Below are 21,366 nucleotides of genomic sequence, written 5' to 3' on the forward strand. Positions count from 1 at the left end.
AAACAAGATTGACTAGACCCAGGGTATCATAGGTTAGCGTGCTGAACAGGAGGCAGTGTAAGAGAAAAACACTGAAATTTTCTGACACCTGTTCACAGCCTTTGCTACAGAAAGAAGGGTGACTGGAGGTATCGGGTGATAATTGCTAGCTGTAAAACTGAGATGGCATCAGACTTGCAGGAATTTGACAGGGAAATTGCTGTGCCAAAAGCAGAAAATAGAGAGAACGAAGGTGGGGGATGTGGGAGAGGTGATTGACAGTTGAAAGTGGTGTGCTCTTATTAAAGCTGGACTAAAATCAATGCAACAGAAGTGTTAGCATTCAGAAAGCAGGGCAGTGTACAAAAACTGGACAGCATACAAATCACAGAAGTCAAGTTCACATCCTGAAAGCTGCTCGTCAGGTGTATAAATGTATTAACACTCAGACAGGTGATGTGTCTGTGCACATAAAAACATGTAACATTTGAGCTGCAGCATGAGCAGGACTCTGTGGCATCAATGTTTCATACATTAACCGTGTTGTCTTGCGTAGCGATAAGCGGCCATAACTGAGGAGAAACGTGCATTTGTTTAGTGAAAACTGGATGCAGTGAATCATTTAACAGACGATTTCATTGACAGCTGTGTGGACTCTAAAGGACAGTATAGATAACCGTGGGAAATCCAGTGGAAAATCCTGACAGCTGTTTCACTAACAGCTGCCACGGTGAAGCTCTTTCTGCATTTGTCCCTCTCTTTCCGAAATGAGTAATAGATACAATAAAGAATGCTCTTGGTTGCATTGGCAGAATTTCCCATTAAAGCCAAAGGGGCAGAGGCGAGCTTCATGCTCAAATTAATTGTTTCCCTTGGCTTTCAGTGACAAATGGAAGGAATTCTAACAAGAATTTATAGGGAACCTGCAAAATGAATTCGAACAAGTGTGGAAAAGCCGACCAGCTACACCATACTGTAAACGTGCAGCTTGTTGGGATGTTAGAACCTGTGCCAGCTCTATACAGCTGCATATGTGTGTTGTTTATTAATGCACTTTTCCAACAAGTGGGTGTGCAGTTAAAATAAAAAGACCAAGTTATAAAATAAGATGAAAAAGTTCTAGCACAGAAGCATGTGGACGTATACAGCAAATATAGAAATGCAACTTAACAAGAAAGAAAAATTATGTCAACTGGAACCAAAGTCTGCCCTAGTTCTCTTGCACTGATTAGACGGGTCAAGGTTGGGGACTGGTTTGTGTTGCTGTAACAACTCTGCATCACTTGCTGGCTGCCATGGCAATGCATCAAAAATAGAGTAGTGGAAAATGATCGTTGGCTGCTCGGTGGGTGTGTTGGTAGGTTGATGGCACAAAAGAGAAGTAGACACACATCACATCATATAATTACTTCAGTCAGACTGCTCATAACCTCAAATGATTCAGTTATTACAGCAGAAGTAGTCAGATATCGGTGTCTAGGCTCCGAGCTCATCTCTCCTCGCACATGTTACACATAAGATTGGGGAGAGATGAGTAAATGTCCCCCCTGAAGCCGACAAATGGATGCTGGGGCAGTGGAGGGGTTGAAACAGCAGGCAGAGATGCAGGGAGAGGTGGGAAGTGTGCAGCTTAAATAGACAGCCAAATTGGGAGGTTGTGTTTGGTATATGATGTGACTAGAGTGAGCAGGTTAAATGTGTTGCTTACTTCACTCTGGCTAGCAAGCTTTGCTCCATTTATCACATCCTTATAATTAAAGGTGACAAAGAGGAGAGCATTCCACTACACAACTACATATTGGGATATGCAATAAGAATTTGCAGCCCTTCGTTTCCCAAATGATGTCCCTCCTTGTTTATAATGAACCGCTATAAGGTTTGGCTTTGAGAAAATGCAAGAGAGGGGCTCCAGCTACCACTTGCCGATTACACTGCTGATTATTTTAGATTTTTTAATCCACTGAAGGCTTAGCGTGTGAAATGGCAGAAAATGAACACGACAACAATACGACAGATGTGATGTGGCTTCCGTTCTGATTTCCTTCTTAAATTGCATTCTTGCCTTAATTTAAAGTACTCATCTGGAAGTCCAGTCCAGTGTCTTTTAATTATCATTTTCAATATTATTATCATTGTTGTTTACAGCAAGAATCAACTCAAGAGTTTAAAAGCTTAACCAAAATCCCCCACAGTGATTATTCAGTTGCTAATCTTTCTGTAGAGCCAATGACGTTAGGCAGTTTAACTCACATTTCCTCATGCAGCCGCCTTCTTACAGGACGAATAAACATTGCAGTTCTAAAAATATTTTTGTTTAACCAATCCGCCAGCAAGAAACACTTTCTATTGTGCTTTTTTTGTGTCATTTCCCAGACACGGGCGAAATGTGTCCAAACACCCCACTGAGTTTAAACCTTAATGAGCAGGACTTAATTAGTCTGTAGCCTCAGTTGTCTCTCTCTCAGTCATCTACACTGAAATATTGCTGTGATGCAAAATTGTGCAACCTGACATTTTATATTGAGCTTAGTAAATGTGCCACAGATGCGCGATCATCCAGTACAGCAGCAATAAACACAGAAGACAGCCGATATGACAGGAGTTTGTTTATATGAGGGGCCTGTTTCTCTGCTTAGTATTCTGCCCCCGCTCTTTCAATCTGTATGCTGTCAGTCTGTTTCAGCATTTCCAGTTCAGCATAGTGACATTTTGAAATGTATTCACTTCCAATCAAGACACTCAGAAACAGGGGACACCAAGTCTTTCGTCCCCCCCTTCCCCAAATGTTCGCCCTTGTCTGTAGTGAGTGAATGTCTGAAAGACAAATTACGAAAGAAGAGCAGAATCAAAGTAAGAATGAAAAGAAAGGGAGAAGAGAAAGCAGAAATAAGGAAGAGGTTAAATGAGATGGCTTGAAGTGAGTGGATCAAAGAGGAAGATTAAAGATATCGATGCGGTTAATGAGACTAATGGCGTTCTTTTATCCCTATTTCTCTGTTTCTCCAGGTCTTCCAGCTGAAGAGGAAGTGAAACTTCTTGTTGGACATGGGAGCTAAAAGTTATGACACACTGCACAAAACCAGATACGGACATTTGATCATGAAATAACCAGTTTCGTAGCTTTGCTGGAACCAATGATTTGCAGTTTAAAGATCCAGAGACACTTAGACATTAACATCTGCTTTTTAGAAATACAGAAGCATAACTTTCTCTGCAGGTGAGCAAAGCAGGTGTTTTTAGGGCATCTAACGAACATGAGCAGGGTAGACAGCTGGCATAAAGTGGGCGCTGCAGGGGTCCTAACCTTAGATTACAGTTTAACAGATTAGAGCTAAGCAGCAACCACCTTAAGCTCACCAGCCCCATGAAACTCACGCTTCTAGCCAACAGAGCATGCACAAAAACATCTGCACACAAACACACACTCACTGGCACAGCTGTAGAACACAATTAAATTAGTGCATTTGGCAGACGGTGTGCAAACCTAGCTTTGCACCATACACACATTAAATCACAGGCATAAAGATGTGCACATACACACATAGTCTGGGGTAGAGGACAGATGCTACGCCCTCCCCTCCTCCCGTCATCCTCTCAAAGCCAGCTAGAGAGAAGATGAGATTTGGGGCTGATTGGTTTTGTCTATTTTTCCATCACGCCCTGTGCGCCTCACTCCATCCACCACTTTCGCCTTTCCACGGCGCAGCCTCATCCATGGACAAATAGTCATCATAAAAATCTGACATCTGTACCAGTTTGAAATGAACAGTGACAGGACTTCTTGACTGATTTTTCTTTCTGAACTGTGGATGCCAAATTGGTGAAACATCAGTGAGGTGATAGAAGGAAATGCTGTATTCCTTTACAGCGTGTGATGAAAACTATCGCAAAGGGTTCTTTTTTATACACTTCTTTTTCATTACAATTTCATCATAACACACAAAGAACTGAAACTTTCTATACTAACTTTTAAGACGTTGTGTTTGAGGAGAGCGTAAAGAAGAGCCACATCAGAGGAGAGCTTTAATCTTAACGCAGTTGTTCTCAGTCAAGTAGCTCAGCATTCCTCAGTGGCAGATTCAGACAATGGAGTGAAAAAGGTAAAAGAAAAAAACTAGAGACCTTGAAAGAGGGTGACACTGGGCGAGGTGAAACTTGATAGAAAGACAAAAGGAAGAAAATAAAGGAAAAACTGGATTTTTTTTTTTATTGTCAAGGGTGGCTAGAGCAGTGATGGAACACCCTTCAGGACAGACCACCTCCCTTCTGCTGCTCCTCCTTCCTTCTTCCCTCCCTCTCTCCACCGCTCTCGACTAGTCTGCTGGCTGTCTTTGGCTACGTCGCTTCAGTGCAAACAGAGAGACGGAGGGAGAGAGAAAGCACAGCGCTGCGGCCAAGCTCAACATTCACACAGATGGCAGAGGAAACGAGAAAGACCTGCCGCATCCAGCTGTTGGATTTCACTGACGATGGATACTGCAGTTAATCAATTAAAAAGAGGCAGGGAAAAGTGACAGAGATCCAGACAGAGGAAGCCAGGAAAGGGAAAGTTATAAAGTTCAAAAGAGGAGGGAGTGGACGAAAGATACAAAGGTGCAAATACGCTGGGATTGTACTCGAAGCTGAAAGAGAGATCACCTCACACTGAAAACAAAGGACCTCTGAAGCAGTCTGGCTCCAGTTGTGTGTGATTCAGCGGCGACTCCTGTGTGTGTGTGTGTGTGTGTTCGTGTCTGTTCAGGCGTTTCAGTGTGTGAGACAAGTGCATGGCTGTGGAGCAGTTAGAGAGAGAATCCAGCGGGAGACATAGAGAAAGCGTAGGAGCTCCGGTGAGCGAACAGCTTGACTGTGAGACAGATCGACTCTGACACTATCCTTTGTATTTTTGTGTGTGTGTTTGTGCGTGTCTTTGACAGACCGATAAAGGGAGTGATTGTGTGGTCCATACTGGCAGCCAGGGGCTCGTCCCAGTCACTGTGACCAGACCGTGGTGGTCGCTTAGTGGAGGCACAGGAGGAAGAGGAGGAGGTAGTTGTGGGCTGGGGACAGTGGCAGGCCCAGGGGTGGGGACATGGCCTTGGGGGGGCCGCATACCGTCCTCCACCCTGCACCGGGACAGACGCTGGGGCTGGGGGTCCTGGAGCGGGGGCGCATCCAGGGGAGCTCCCAGAATCTCAGAGCTCAGGCCTTGGTTAAGTGGAGGGATGGTTACAGGTGGAGGTAGTACTGGGGTAGGAGGTGGAGCAGAGAAAGGAGGCAGAGTGAGATGTTCCCGCAGAATCTGGGTTCTCCTCGGCTCCCTGGTTCTCATCTTTCTCACTTCCCTATTCTTGTCCGTGTCCCTTCGCGGGGGCGTCGGATTCAACTACCTGGAACCACCCGGGTGGGAAGAGTCACGGCGTGTGAAGCTCGTGCCCAGCTACATGGGTGCGCACCGCCTGTCATCACCTGATGCCCCACAGCAGAAGACGTGTGCCTGCCCGCGCTGTGTTGGGGATCCTGGAGTTTCTGATTGGTTCGATGAAAACTACGACCCGGATATCTCTCCTGTTTGGACAAGAGACAACATGCAGTTACCCTCTGATGTCTACTACTGGTGGGTGGTAAGTAACTTTAATCTCTAAAGTTATGTAAGTTAGTAACAGTCTGGAGTGTTTTTCTTTTGTTTTGTTTTTTTCACATCAGCTAAAGCAGTAAATTATTGTAACATATCTCAAAGTCTGGAAAATTAATAACCTCCACAACCAGGGCTCCTACATCTTTGTAAATCTGTACTATATTAGGTGTGGTGACGCATTATTACATGTGCAAGTTTGTTTTGTTCCTGACATCTGTTTGATGTTTTTTTTTTTTCTCAATATTCGAATAAAGCAAAGAGCCTATGCCCTCAATATACTACGAGTTCAATAGCTTAGCTTCTTTGCATATATACTTATTGCTCCTAATCGGTAAATATTAAGCTCTACCCAAGAGCGTGTCAGCTTAGCACAAAGACTGGAAGGCTGGAGACAGCATGGCATTTCCAAAGTAAACAAAATCTTCTTAGCAGTTCTTCTAAAGCTCACTGATTAACAGGTGTTATCGTGTTAGTTTGTTTGCCCCCTTCTAAGTGACAGCACATAATCCCTTGTAAAACCATTATAGAATAAACATGCAAGATATAAGATTAAGATTAATGAACTTTTAGTTGAATTTTGAACACAGCCTGCGTAGTTGATTCCACTGCTTCCTGTTGTTATGTTAAGTGTCTGGCTTTATAATTAACATACAAACAGAATAGTTTGTCCATACGTGATTGATACAATGTGATGTTAATATTAGCAGGGTTTGTGCCTGCCAGAGCTAAATCTCCCACTGCTCCTAAGCACTAGAACAAATGCTACAGCTGTTAAGTTAGTTAATGTGTCTTATTAGCATACCGGTCTTGTTTTCACACATGTAAAAATACTTTAAATGATTGTTTTTTAAAAACGTAGTCATAAAGAACCAGAAAGAAATGTTATGAAGTCATACTTTGTCCATTCTTGAGCTATTCATTCACTTGTGTTCATTAAAATGCCGACTTATCCCTCCACGAGTTACAGCAGCCACAGTTTTCCTGGCAGAAACCCTCAGTGTCATACAGTCTTTAAAACAACTTCATTAGGTAAACTTATAATGTTTACAATGGTTTCATTTGATTGTTGGTATATTTACATGTGAGCAATTAAATAATTTAAAGCCAGGATCTGAATTCACTTTCATAATTATTCATGAAAAAATCCAGCAATAGTAAGGGCAATAAGTTCTCCACCGCCTGTCTGAGCTCTTAGCCCTTTATCTCAGTGTTCCAGGGTCAGATGTCCCTGACTGGAAGGGAAATTGGTATCCAGTGCATGCTACCACAAGTTCATGCAAATTGTAGAAGTTTCCAAATCAGAAATTTAAAGTTCTACTTATAAATGCTATGCTGCGTTTTTTGTATATGTGGTTTAGTTACTTGTTTTGGAGTAAAACACCTGGTTTGCATACTTCACACTAAATCTGCAGACTGAGTTTGGGTAATTTAATGTTTCTAACTTCATAAAGCAAAGCACAATAATAAGATCATGTATTATACTACAGCATATAGCATCATTCTCCTCTGAACCACAGTACACAAAAATAACTTTGTGCCACTGTCTGGAGCACTATCAAGCACTTTCTATTTATGTATATAGAGAGCGTGGGGAGCTGCAAGTTACATGGAAGACATAAGTTTATAGAACACTAACACAGGGGGAGTAACACATAATAATCTTGTCCTCCTCATCCTGCCTCACCTCTGAGCCAACCAATCCCCCTCTTACAAGTCCTACATGCTTCTCAAGTATCCCTGCCAGTCATATGTGATGGTATTTGTGGAAAAGTGGAACAAATAAACAAGGTTGGCCTCTGGGTTTTCCTTAAAATGTTTTATAGTAATGTGTAAAAAAAAATAAACAAACCCCAGAATGAGTTTTTTTTTTTAGTCAAGTGTGAGAGACAGGAAGCACTTAAAGGATCATTATGTAAATGCCTCCTTTTAGTTTGATTTGTAACTATTTACGTACATGCGTTGTCTCTCTATGTCCACTCAAAACTAAGTGCAAATGTGTTTGTGTGCATCTGCAGTAAGTGTCATCCAGTTTAGTGTCCTTCAGTGGCCGGGTTAGACTCTTATTTCAAAGCCGAATCCTCAGCTAAGCTCTGAAATGGCAAAAAACTGCAAACACAGGCCAACAGCTGCCAAGTCATTAGGTCACACAGGGTAACAGGGTGGTGATGAACTGGCGTGGGGGAGGGAGTGGATAGGAAAGGAATGGGCAGATCTAAAATACATTTATATTAAATTATATTAATTTGATTATATCAAATGTGGTTTCTGAATTTAATTAGTCCAGAAATGTAATCATCTGCTTTTAATGGACTTCCAATAAGTCACATTGCTTGACCACTGTAGGCAGTCATTTTAATGAACGACTTGTGTTGATTACACCACGTATGTAATGTTGTTATTGCTTGATTTCTAATATATAGCATATACCTTGTGTGTTTGTTTGGCACCATGAAATCCTGACCTTGAAGACCCCTTAACTTGAGGTCTGGAGTGTAGTTTTGGCAGATATGTTAAAATCGTTGCTAATGCTAATAGGGAGGACTCTACCTATCTTAAAATACCTTAACATTTAAATTTGGAAACTTCATAGAGAGTTTCCATATTTTCTCTAAATTTCGAATGTTCCTTAAAATATTGTAAGAATGAACATAATGTAAATTATATTTATTAGCCTCCTATGAAGGCAAAGACAACTCACCAGGCTTTGGAGAGATAAGTGTTGTAGACAGGCAGCTGTCCTTGTTTCTGAATTACTGCAGACACAGTGAAAAGTGCCAGTTTACGTGTTGTCTGCATAAATTTAGAGTAGAAAAATGTCACAGCACCCTGAATGAAGCTTAACAATTTGCCCAGAGTGATCACAAGGCATGTAAATAATTACATTCAAATTCATGCGGCCTCTCCTGCAGAGGGTACTGCGGAGAATAAAAACTTGACTAGAACTTAATTAGAATATTATATCTGTTTGAAAAGAGAAACCCTGCATATCACAGTCAAGAATTGTTGGACTGCTGGAATTAGTTGTGCGGAAATTTGCTGAGAATTACAATCGCAGACATACTCCAGAGTCTTTAATTGAGTCATGCGTGAATTCTGACTTTTTCAAAAGAATTGACATCAAACCTAAAAGGCAAGCCTTATTTAGCAACTACACAATATTTATTCTCTCACACTGCAGTCAGCAGATTTCCACTCTCTAATCAATACATCCATTTTAACTTAACAGGAATTAATGGATGGCTGGGTGGAGAATGGAGAGAGGAATGGCCACAGACCTCAAGAGTAATAATGGCTTGCTGTCTAGTGTCTTGCCTGCTGTTTATATGGTTGTGTTTCGAGCTAGTATTATCTTTGAGCGCTGTAATGTAAAGTAAGGATGACTTACAGTCCTTGCATTTGGGAATCAGAAAACAGAAAAAGACATTGTTTCCTGGTAAAGACTTTTATGAGGCAGACTTCAGCAATTCACAGTAGGGATCATCTGTGTAGCTGCTCCCTAGTCAGTTACCTCCTTTTATTTCTTCTGAGAGAACCTCTTCAGTCCAAAAGTGATTTGTTATGGGAAGTCTATGCACCCGATGCAACCAGTGAAAAAAACCACTTCTCCTTTGTTATTTGATTTGTTTGGTCGACTTTCTTTTATTCCCAAATCCAATAGCAGCGCTATAAAGAAATGAAAACAAGCGATTAATGCGTATTCGTGATTGGACCTCTTCAATCAAACCTAATGTGCAAATGTGTACTCCTGCCTCAGGAGAGGCACAATGCAAGCACGCAGTGAAAGAAACATTTTAAGCATTTCAGTCTGTTGCTGTAGACACAAACTCTCCAATGTTATAATTGTACTTTTTAAGGTAATTTTACAATTTCTTTTAAAATTTGCACACTGGGCATCTGTCTCTAATTTTATAACAGGGCTAATTTTAAATATCTGATGTGGCTTCTGGAAACAGCAGTGAAATCTTGTTTCAATGGAAAAAGAAAAATTAGAGTTCCTTGGATGCAGTTGCCAGGAAACTTTGGGAGTCAGAAGACGGCTGACATGAAGGAAGCTCGACAGCATCCAGCTATGCTGCCAGAAAACAAACGCCAAAAATTAGTAGCCCCTGAACAACAGCGGTATCGAATGCCAAGCTGGCTCTGGCATCGTGTATGCAGTCAGAGACCGAGGAAGGCAAAGGGATGGATGGATCAAGGAGGATTGAAAAAACAGAGACAAAGACACAATAGCAGAGAGGCAACAGCAAGAGAAACAAAGTCAGAAGGTGTGAAAGAAAGATTAGTGGACTCTGATCAGGGCTTATGATCTGCCTCGTGCACAAGCAACCCAGAGAGAAAAGGAGATGAAGATAGACAAGAGGAGCAGCAGTAAGGCAGAGCGGAAAGGGGAAGTTAAAGAGCAGGAGTTAGACATGCGGGCAAAAAGGCTGATAGAGAAGATGCATGAATGAAAATCTTGAAGACTGAGATCTGTGTTGGAAGAAGCGAATTAAGGGCACTGGTGGGTGCAAAGGAAGGGGTGACAAAGGAGTGTGAAAATGAAGATTGCTGTGTGTGGGAGAGACAGAGAAAAGATGGTTATGGATAGGAGGAGCCATGCTTCAGCTGCCAATACCCCAATGGATATCCATAGGATGCCATAAACTGCATTCTTTGTTTATGGGTTGTTGTTTTGTTTTGTTTTTTTTACATTTGTGCAGGTGCTTGTATTATCTTTTCACGCATGATTGCACATTTGCCTGTGTGGTTTGGCAGATGCTCAAATGAGCCAGGATTTATTTTTTGCCTCTTAATTGGACAACTTCTGTTTGTTAGTTGGTAAGCATCATCATACCACAAAAGGGCACTCAAACCGTGATCCAGAGAAATGAAAAACACTCTTACTGACATGAATAAAGCAAACAATATTTTTTTTTCTTAACTGTAAAAATGTGGCTTCAATATACTTCATGCCCTTTAAGATCACTTGTCGATGTAAAGCGACTGGTGCCTGCCCAAGAAAGCTTTGAAGTTAAAGGATAAGTTAAAAAACGGGCATTTCGTGAGTTAAAGCTTTAAAAATGAAGGGTGCCTCCATGCTAGCAACAATGAGAGGCTATAATTAGGCACAGCAATGCTTTGAGCTAAATGCTAATGTCACGATGCTAACATGCTGGAAGCAATTAACATTTTAAAATTACCATTAAACCAAAGCAGAGCTGAGGTTGATGGAAATCTGGTTAGTGTTTGGAGGGGCGCTTTTTGTTTTTAAGTATTTGATTAAGTGAAATTTACCAAATCATTTACCAAGAAATTAATATTTTCACATGTGGCAGGTGACACCCAGATTGTTCTGCTGGTGCTGCTGTTACTTTTTTCGCCTATAGATGAAACTAGTTTGCACGCTCAAGGACTCAAGAAGTAGTCACGCCCATGGTCTCTTACCATAGTCTCATGTGTTGAAATGCCATAATTTATTATGAGGACAAACATGCCAAGACGGTTTAAGCGCTTTTTAAAGTTCACCGGTTTAAAAGCTATTAAGGCTTCACATTAAAACGGCTTCAAAAGTCAGCAGCCACAGGTCAGAGGGTAGACTGATACTTCTGTGCTCATTTCAAATGTGCCCTGTAAAATGGTGGAGCTTTTAAGTATGGTAATTTTGTGAGGTGCCGTGCTTTATTTTTTTCTAAGTGACCTTCCTCATTAAAATTATAATGGACTCTGTTTAAGCTAAAGCGCTTAGATTATTATTCATGTTTTCTGACAAGCTGATGAACAATGCATTAAACCCATTTTCACAGTAGCCAAAGGCAGGAACTTAATCTGAGGGTGTTTTTTTTTTTCAATGTAAAACACCAGTAGCTTCACATTTATGGTGTTATTTATCCATTAATCCTCTGACAGACAGCTAGCTTAAGAGCGACCTATTGTATCACTCTCCTCCTCTCTTCATCTTTCTCTGAGCTATGTTTAGATCTTATTTTTTCTCTTCTGTGCACCTTTACATTTACCAAATCTTTTTTTAAAATAATTTACTCTGAAACAACCTTTGCTTTCTTTTCTTTTTAAAAAATATTTTCTCACTCTGCTTGTTTTTGACATGTGGACGGCAATGCCTCAGCTCCTTTGACCACAGTCTGACTGCATCCTGTCAGTCTGACACGTAGCTGTTACCTAAACACACACGCACACACTTAGGCACAAGCATCTGCTTATTTTCTCTTGAATGCAGGCGAGTGCATGCATACACATACACACGGGCACACAGAATGTAACTAAATTTAAAGTCTCTTGTCAGATATGATTTGTCTGCAGAGGAGAAACTACACATCCTAACTATCTCTCTCTCTCTTGTTCTCTCTCTAGATGTTACAGCCCCAGTTTAAACCCCACAGCATCCAGCAGGTGCTGCTGAGGTTGTTCCAGGTATTTTATATTATTAATTCATCTTTCCTTTGCCGTAGTGCTTTCATATCAGCCAAGTCATTAATTCAGACTTCCGTCCAAAGACTGAGTGGAGGGGGAGCAGATTGTCTTTATTTGACATTTGGTTTATCTCAAACCTGGCTCATTCCTCTCCAGCGCGTCCGTATGGCTTTTTTATATTCGGACTCTCAAAGCACTTAAAGTGCTTTCCCATAAGGATGTAGGTTTAGTCTGGCTCCCTTAGGGCTGAAGTGGTTCATGTATTTTTCATGGAGATTCTCATAAAGAATTCACCCCAATATTGAGAGCTGCATGTATTTTCACAGTCAGGTCTGAGCTGCAGTTTAGGTCGTTTTATGTGTATTTGTGATGTATTTAATTTCCTCCGTAGCTTCAGTCCAGTCTGCTTGATTTAATCATGGTTGTTTATCACAGGTGATTCCCGGAAGGTCGCCGTACGGCTCGTGGGATCCGGGACGCTGCCTGCGCTGCGCTGTGGTGGGGAACTCCGGGAACCTTCGCGGGGCCAGATATGGCGCAACCATTGATGATCACAACTACATTATGAGGTGAGAGAGACGGCTGCAACGGATAGATGAGCAGAGCAAGACAAAACAGAGTGGATGCAGGGCACTATTAGATAAAAGCACGACTCAAAGAAGTAAAATTATGCTGTAAGACCAAAGCTTGGAGGTGAAGGAGGGAGAGGAGAGGAGGGAGACAGCTGGAGGGAAGAAGAAAAAAAGAGTTTATGTGGGGATTACACTGTATTCTCACTCCGCTCAGTATGTGCCATTAAAGTTCCATCATCATAGCCATCTAGATTGTGTGTGCATGTGTGTACAGGATGGGGAGGTGTACTTACAAAGAAGCAAACAGCAGATATGTGTGCGATAGCAAAAGTAATCCCAGCGTTTGTGTCCCGAGACATTTGAACTTATAGGCTGCGTCTCTGTCTCACACACACGCCCATGCACAGAGGCACATAAATCCTTTTGTGTCAGTCTGCTCCCCAGCTGTTTCCGAGCCGCATTGACGGATCACAAAGCCTGATTGTTCTTAAACAATCCAGCTCATGAGCACAGCTATATGTAGTTTCCTGCACTGCGCGCGAGTTAGTGTCGAGGACACATGCCGGTGCCATGAAACACTCAGCAGGAGTGACTGATATAATGTGTTTTTGCCTGCTATAGGCAATGGAATCCATTAGAGCTGCATTCTCAATAGACCCGTGTGGGCAGCCTGCAACTTCCATCTCCTGCTACGATTTCTTAATGCTGTGCTTTGATTTTCATTTGTTTTTCAACCAGCTTGACCCACATAAGTCCCCCTCACTATCACCACCCACCGCCTGTCTGCATGCTTTTTAACTCCTGCTGTGTGAACAACATCTGTTTTGTTCACTGGCATATGGTAAGGTGAAGTCAGTAGCCACCTTTTTAATTCCAAGTGCAACCAACTGTTTACATAAACGGATCACTCCTCCAGACAGTGAGTCACAGCTACTGTAAATACAATGAATGGCTCAAACGCAGCTGAGCGATTAGTTACTGTCTGACTGATTCTCCTGCATATAATATACATTACTGTATACGCTGCATATGTGTACTTGATACAGTGTGACTGTGATAAACGTAAAGTGTTTTCACTGCTATGGGAGCTGTGCTATGATGTAGAGAACAAGTAAACAAACAGTCGCTGAGAACAACGCTCTATAGGTGAAGAACTTGTTTGTGTGACCTTGAATCAAACTGCATTCAGCAGCAAAACACTGAAACACTGAAATCACCTCAGCTGTAAAGTGTGACAAACTGAGCCCATTTTCTTTTATGACATGCTTTATTTTTACTTTATTTAAGTTAAGCACATTTTAAACAACTGTATTGTTTGCTCTCAAACTTATTTTATCAGTTACAAAATTGCTGAATAACACGCAAGCTGATATCTGTATACCAATATATCTGCCATAGACCCATAATAGCCAAAATTAGTATCTATATTGAACTCTATGAGGTCATGAAGTCATTCTTCAAGAAATTGATTCCAGCAACATGAGCAGGAATTGCATCAGGAATTTGGCAAGTCAGTGTGAAATTAAATCCATGTGAAGGTACTTTGGCACCAGTTTGAGTCCAGCTGGAGGTAAAACCCAAGGCCTCACACACCAATTTCTAACAGCCTGTGACCTGATGATGTTCATCTCTCACGCTGTTCCCCCATCACACTCTCTCCTAGGATAAATCTGGCACCCACAGTGGGCTACGAGGAAGACGCGGGCAGCCACACCACTCACCACTTCATGTACCCAGAGAGTGCCAAAAACCTGGCAGCCAACGTCAGCTTCGTGCTCGTTCCCTTCAAAACACTGGATCTGGTCTGGATCACCAGCGCTCTGTCCACGGGCCAGATTCGATTGTAAGACGAGACACGTGCACGCAGATATGCATAAGCATGGATTAAGACATGTCAAATACTGCTTGCAGCACAGGGATGTTGAAACTTGCCATTTGACTTCAGGGCACACAGACACACGGAAGAGTATCTTTGGGGAATAAATAAAATTTTCTTAACACACATGCACTGACACGTGGAGTGGAGATGTGAGAAGCCAGAGAGTTTTTGGGGTGGAACAATCTGCCAGCTGTCAATCATCCAGAATTCATAGCTCCAGCAATCACATAAAGTGCTGATTGAATGTAGTCAATCAATTTCTCTCTCTCCCTCTCAGTACTTACGCTCCAGTGAAGCAGTTCCTCCGAGTAGATAAAGACAAGGTATGTATTTTCATTGAGTGCAATTAATTTTGGCCATCTTCTCACACACACACACACACACACACACACATACATACACACACACACACACACACACACACACACACACACAAACACACACACACTCACACACACAAACACATACACCCACACACAACAACTGTTTCGCTCCCCATTCCATTGTTGATGAAAGGATTACCAGTTAGATTATAAACCCTTCCTTTGTTTTCACTAATCTGCTCGTTTTTGGGTATTTTTAATCCGTGAAAATAAATAAACTCAGACTAATCCCTGTCATGTGAAGACTTGGCAAATATCTTCGCCTGGTCAGAGACTCAGTTTTAATTTATTTAAAAAAAAATGTTTGCAGCATCTTTGTGGCCGACCCAAAATTATAGATTTAAAAGACTTACTCCCCCACTGTGGGGTGGGAGAGTAAATGGGGTTCTAAGCAGCCTCTCTAAGCCCAGTTTGTTGCAGACTTGAGTATCACCTAGAGGTAGATGATAAATTTCTAATTACCATTCATTCCCTTAAGAAGTCCTTGAATCTTTCACAGTGATCAGAACTGCAGGGAGTATTAAAATTTAACTTGTTCTGTGGGACCGGTGGAATATGCAGCGTCTATAATATGCACGGGGTTATCTTCCCTGTGTTAAAGTGCAAACATCTGTTTAACAACCTTCATTTTGATGAGGAATGAGCTTGAATTTTACTCAAGTTGGAACGATGTGGCTTTGTAGTTGAAGCAGAGGTCTGCAGGTCTCGCTGCCCGAGGCGGTGCTTTTAAATAAACAAGAAATTCCACAGTTTTCTTGTAGGACTTTTGCTTTGATTTCACAGTGAATAAGACTTTATCTTATGGTATCTTCCCTTTCTCTACATGTCCCTCCATGACCCAGGTCCAGATCTTCAACCCAGCATTCTTTAAATACATCCACGACCGCTGGACTAGACATCATGGCCGCTACCCCTCCACTGGGATGCTAGTGCTGTTCTTTGCTCTGCACGTCTGTGATGAGGTCTGTTCTTCTTCTTTCTCTCTCTGCATTTGCATCAACGTGGCACTTGTGTCATATGTCTTGTTTTAACTTCTGCTCTCCTCTAGGTGAACGTGTTTGGTTTCGGTGCAGACAGCCGTGGAAACTGGCACCACTACTGGGAACAGAACCGCTACTCCGGAGAATTCAGGAAGACCGGCGTCCACGACGCAGACTACGAAGCCCAGATCATTGAGCGGCTGGCCAAAGCCGGCAAAATCACAGTCTTTCCTGGAAAATAACCAGCAAACCAACCTGCATATATCTAAAGTTTAGTGTTAGAGGGCTGGTTCAGCAAACAGACACTATACAGGCTGCTTACATCATGTTTTTGCTTTCACTTGCCTGCACAAGTTTAGGTTCTCAGCTGAAATAAATGGCAAATGGCTACGGAAGACGAGACAAAGTGATCACAGTTGGTACTCAACACTTTACTCCGTTCACTTTCCCCTCATATTAAATGAATGCCTTCTGTTGAGCTGCAGGTCGCATCTGTTAAGTAGCTACGAACAACTATTGTGTAGATCCAACGTGACTCTTTTCGCTGCTCTAAAAGTGGGAGTTGAGCCTCAAATTAGAAGCAAAAGGCTCAGGATTTCACGTGGGCTGCGTTTGGACTGAAAGTCAAGGCAAAGGACAGTACAAACACAGGTATGAGGGCCCATGGAGGAAAACCTAACCAATGACAATAAATACTGACTTTGTTTGCAGCGTGGAGGATGCTGGAGAAGGAAACGGAGGAAAAACATGTCCCACTTTTGGACTAAATCCAGAGGAAATATTCACCTTGGATGACAACCTAATCCTCAATAAATAACAGAGACACGCCATCATATGTACTGAAAAGACGACAGAAGCTGAACGGTCAGCGTCTAGAGAAATGTTGTTCTACATTGTTTGTTGTTCCCCTTGTTAGGTACAGACCTTCAGAAAAGGCTGAGGTTGCAGACGCAAAAGTGTAATGTTGGACATTTAAAGGACGCCAGAACTTAAAAGGCCACTTCATAAACAGTTGTTCTTCTCAAATCTTGACAATTTTCACTGTAAACTCATATTTATGTGGTTTCTACTGGAGAAGACAGTGTTATAAGGACTTTGTCTGACAGTGATGGGTTGTAAAATGGTTCCTTATAAGACAGTGCGTGATTGCTCTGGGTTTATAGTATATGACTGTCCTCTAAAGTCCCCAGAGTCCTTACAGTCTCAGCAAGGCATTAGCACCATACAGCTGACCCACAGAAGCACAATGGAGACTTTTGCCTTTCAGCCATTCTGACTCAGAAAGATTACTGCAGCACTAGCACCGCATCCTGCTTTTAAATGCCACAACAACCACAGGCCCCTGCTGCAGCCTTTATTCACATTCAGACTCGGAGAGGAAATGTTCTGGGAGAATGACGCTTTGACTGTGGTGAGGCCAAAAGCCCATCTCCGGGGATTTTATGTTTGGATGGAGGCATGCTGGTGTCTGGGCCCCGAGTTTAATCCTCATGTGGTCTGTCCAGGTCTAATTTGGGAGAAGAGGACTAAAAACAAAGAGCTGGGGCTTGTAGAAACAGACTGACAAAGCCGGCATGAGAAGCAGAAAACGAAGAAGGCGTCGCGTCGCTGCTGTTTATGTGCAGCCGCTTGCACAGTGCTACTCAAACTCACCGCTCTGGTTTGGAAAAGATGGAGAAGCTAAGACTTCTGGCAACCTCCCACACCTCAGTGGAGTTAGAAACTGTTCAGAGCACTTCATCCCAAATTAAGGCCCATTTAATGGAGTGAAAGAAACCTCCACCAGATATTAGAGTTATTAACTCATAAGTAGCTCAGCATCATTAACCACTAGCTCCAGTCCCTCTTCAACCAATTAAAACTTTCAGCTGTGTCTGGAGGGGGCGGAGCTACCAGTCGCCTTACACTTGACCTCTCTGCCATAAAACTGCACATCCTGTCCCGTTGTTTTCATCGTGATGACATCCCACCCCCCGCAGAACGCAGAGTTCATGCTTAGCTTTGTTTGATTTGAGGGATTTACAGGATCACCTCAGAAAAAAAAGTGTTTCTGTCACCATCAAGTAGTAGTGATTTACTTGTGATATTCGCCATTGTTAGTTGATATGTCTTTAACAAGAAAACAAGCAAATGATAGTTTAGGATGTGCTGCTAGACCATTTCTAGAGGAGAGGTAGATGCGCGAAAGTATTTGGTTTAAGCTGAGGTTGTAAATTCATCCTTGGAGATGTGGTCATAAAGAGGTGGAGGCTGAAAATGAAAGGTACTCAGGGTTCCTACGCAGGTCTGTAAAACATGAAGAAAAACTGGCAGAGCGAACTCAACTCGCTCTTCACTCGCACCTAATGCAGTTATACTGATTTGAATCATTATCGTAAACGCAGCATTTGTACTGAGAGCTGTGGCTTTGAAACTTTATGTGCTTTTCTTTGTTTTCTTTCATATATATAATGTTACAAATATGGATGCCCATATTAAATATTGCCAAATTTTCAAGTAATAAGGTAAGCTTCTATAAAAGTAACTGCTGTGAGCTCTAATCCCAGATGTCACACAGTTCTAAAGGCTTAGTTTAATGTTTTTTTCTGCTCTTGTGTCTATCTGATGTCAGCTTGGTGCATATTTCCTTATATGGTCAGCCACAGCTCTGGCTTTCCTACAATCCGGATGTTCAGTCTGACGTCACTAGCCGTGTCTGGGTCTAAACTCCGCTGCAGGTCCATATATCAAACGATCACTATGGCATTACTGCGAGTTGAAAAACTGTCTAAAGTCTTTCATCTTTAATAAAATGATCAGCGTTCTGCTCTACCAGGTGTAACAATTGAGTTTAACATCCAGGCATCCATGAAAACGGAATTTATGACATTTAACGGAGTTAGAAGTTAGCAGGGAGTTAGCTCGCTAGCTTCTATCTAAATACAATATAGCATGTCCTGACTGCGGGGTTTTGGAAACAAATTAAAACGTACAGCTCTGCTATCACTTCCAGCATAAATGAAGACAGAAAACTAAACAGCAGTAACGTTTGTAGGGTTACTGAAGTTTGGCTAGCTGGTATATAATGATGTGCTATGTGACCGCTAGCGACACAGCTATGTTAGCATAATATAAACAAGCTAACTTTTTTTCCATTCGATAAAAGTTAACGTGAGTGTTCTCGGTGGTCAGGAACAAATGTAATCACATGGCAGGATGCTGTAAAAGGACCAAACTTCAGCCAGGAGAACAACTGAGATAATCCATCCACAATACGAGGTTAGTTATTCGTATACTGCTGCATGGGCTGTGCTGTAGTTACTTCCTAAGGTTTTAAAAAAACTGAGCTTAAATAAATGATTAGTGGTAATAAAAGCCGAGGGAGGTCAACAGGGATCACTGACTGTTTTAGGAGCTTTTTGAGATCAAATAGAAGAAAATACATAACATTAAACATGTTAACAACACAAAAGCCATATTAAACGCAGACTACTTTAGACCCGGAAGTAGGATTCGTCGCGTCATCACTGAACAACCAGATAAGAAGGCAAGGGTGCAAGACAGCCAATCACAACAAAGAGGCCAGAATGTTTCATTTAGATGATGCGCTGGGTGGCTATTTAAGATAAGATAAGATAAGATAGAACTTTATTAATCCCTCGGGTGGGTTCCTCTGGGAAATTCGAAATATTTAAAGGGCCAGTATAAGGTAAATTATTGAAAACATTTTTTAAACTTCTAATCAAGCAGAAACCACAACAGAAAATGAGCATTAATGGCCCCTTTTAACATTTTCTTTAAATTTCTTTGATAATATTTCTGTCAGTCACAGGCTCGATTCAGTGGTGAGTTGTCAAACTGTAAGTCATAAATTACTTAAAGGGTCTAAACACTTAGTTTCAAATTTACATATTTCAAAAATAGTATTAAATATTTATGAGGAAACCAACAACATTCAGAGTTAAAGGCATCCTGTGGAGTTTTTGACCACTGGCAACATTATGGAGCAGCGTGTCCTGTTTTCATACATCTAAAATTAGAAAATGTAGTAATATAATGGTTTTCCCTGCTGATGGCTTTTAGTTTTTTTGTTTTGTTTTGTGTTTAAATCAGCTTTGTTAATGTTTTACGAATAGGAAAAAGCATTGAGCTGGGCTGTTAGATCTCCAGGATATGCTTACAGAGAAACAAAACCTCTGCAGGCCCTGTCGCCGCTGTTGCCCTATGAGGTTCCCAAAATTCACCAGCAGTGTTTTTATGTTTTTTGTTTTGTTTCATCTCACATTTTTCCACATCCGGCCTTCCTATTTTAACCCAGGGCAAACAGCACAGACAGACTCATAGAGCATGCTGCTCTGTGAGAAAAGTGCTAGGTACAGCTTGAATATTTTTCTTTATGAGTCAGCGTGTATTTAGTGACTCATAATGTGGCATGCGCTGAGTTAAAATACCAAATCTGACACCCCCCTAAAAATGGTTATGAAGATTTGTCAATAGAAGCTGCGTAGGAACTGTGAGCGCCAACTTCTGCAGCACCTGCTTCATCCATGTGAAATAAGACCTGTGTGAGAGAACAATCACATCTCTCCGAGATTGTTGTTATAACTTCGGGGATATCATCCCCTGACATTATTACTGAGGTATGTTCTTATTAGCTGTTTTACATTTTACATGTACTTTAACCAACATTCTTACTGAGAACGATTAAAGAGTACCCATTATGCTTTACCTAATTTTCTGTCATATATATATATATATATATATATATATACTGTTACAGAAGTGGATGCTCATATCAAACATGGCCAAAATTTCAAGCACTGAGGTGAAAAAGGCTTCAGCCTGCTCTAATCACCCAGTTTCAGACAGTTATGGGGGGTCTGTGCCTAATTTGTTCGTCTCAGCTAATCAGAAGAAAGCTGGCTTAAAGGGAAAAGAGCCAACACTGGTTGTTTTCAGTGGCAAGCTGAAGACCCAGTATATGATAAATAAAGATTATTTTGAGCTATAAATCATTAAAGGCTATTGTGAGAGCCCAAGAATAAAAACACAACAAACATGGAGCTGGAAATGAGCATAAGAGGTCCACTTTAAGCTGTGCCTGTGCTTCTGATATGAGCTCCGTTGGTGTATTACTGTATTGTCATTGTACTTGATTTCAGTGTTTTTCTTCTTCTTTGCACATAACAGATTTTACAGGATGTTTTGGTGTTGCTGTGGCTGATTCTGGACACTCTTTATCTCTCTCTCTCACACACACACACACACGTGTACACTCATGCTTTCGTGCCTTGTCCTGCTGCTGGACATCCTCTCGCCTACAGCTGCTCCATCGGCAACACACACCTGCTACCATTTGCCATTTTTTTCCCACAAACACGTGCACACAAAAGCACACACATGCACATCTTCTGGCTGAGAACTGTGCCTTCTGAGATGTACATGCACACACCTTCATGAAACACGCTCTTCTGCCTTCTGGTCACGGTACAAACGTCCCCTGGTGTTCACTCCTTACTGTCATTGTTTTCTAAAGATGGCTGAGGGAGAGATGTAAACTCGTGATGCA

At 41.7% G+C, this 21,366-nt stretch overlaps 1 protein-coding gene and 1 long non-coding RNA gene across 2 annotated transcripts in view; both read left to right on the forward strand.

Annotated features, from left to right (window-relative positions):
* Positions 1–3,051, forward strand: part of LOC121815344 — a 43,505-nt gene extending 40,454 nt beyond the window's left edge. Inside the window, exon 3 of the long non-coding RNA XR_006054994.1 lies at positions 2,986–3,051. This is a non-coding gene — a long non-coding RNA (uncharacterized LOC121815344). The remainder of the gene's footprint in view (positions 1–2,985) is intronic.
* A 1,841-nt stretch (positions 3,052–4,892) lies between these two features.
* st3gal2 (ST3 beta-galactoside alpha-2,3-sialyltransferase 2) lies at positions 4,893–16,359 on the forward strand (the record flags this gene model as incomplete). Its single annotated transcript, XM_014337687.2, has 7 exons — positions 4,893–5,582; positions 11,945–12,004; positions 12,440–12,573; positions 14,240–14,419; positions 14,733–14,778; positions 15,681–15,800; positions 15,887–16,359. Coding segments are annotated over 7 exons (1,404 nt in total), but the record flags the coding sequence as incomplete, so codon positions are not given.
* Positions 16,360–21,366: the final 5,007 nt, after the last annotated feature.

Source organism: Haplochromis burtoni, unplaced genomic scaffold (genome assembly GCF_018398535.1).
Source record: "Haplochromis burtoni strain Fernald_Lab_line unplaced genomic scaffold, NCSU_Asbu1 Contig_188, whole genome shotgun sequence".
In the NCBI taxonomy this organism is placed as follows: Eukaryota; Metazoa; Chordata; class Actinopteri; order Cichliformes; family Cichlidae; genus Haplochromis; species Haplochromis burtoni.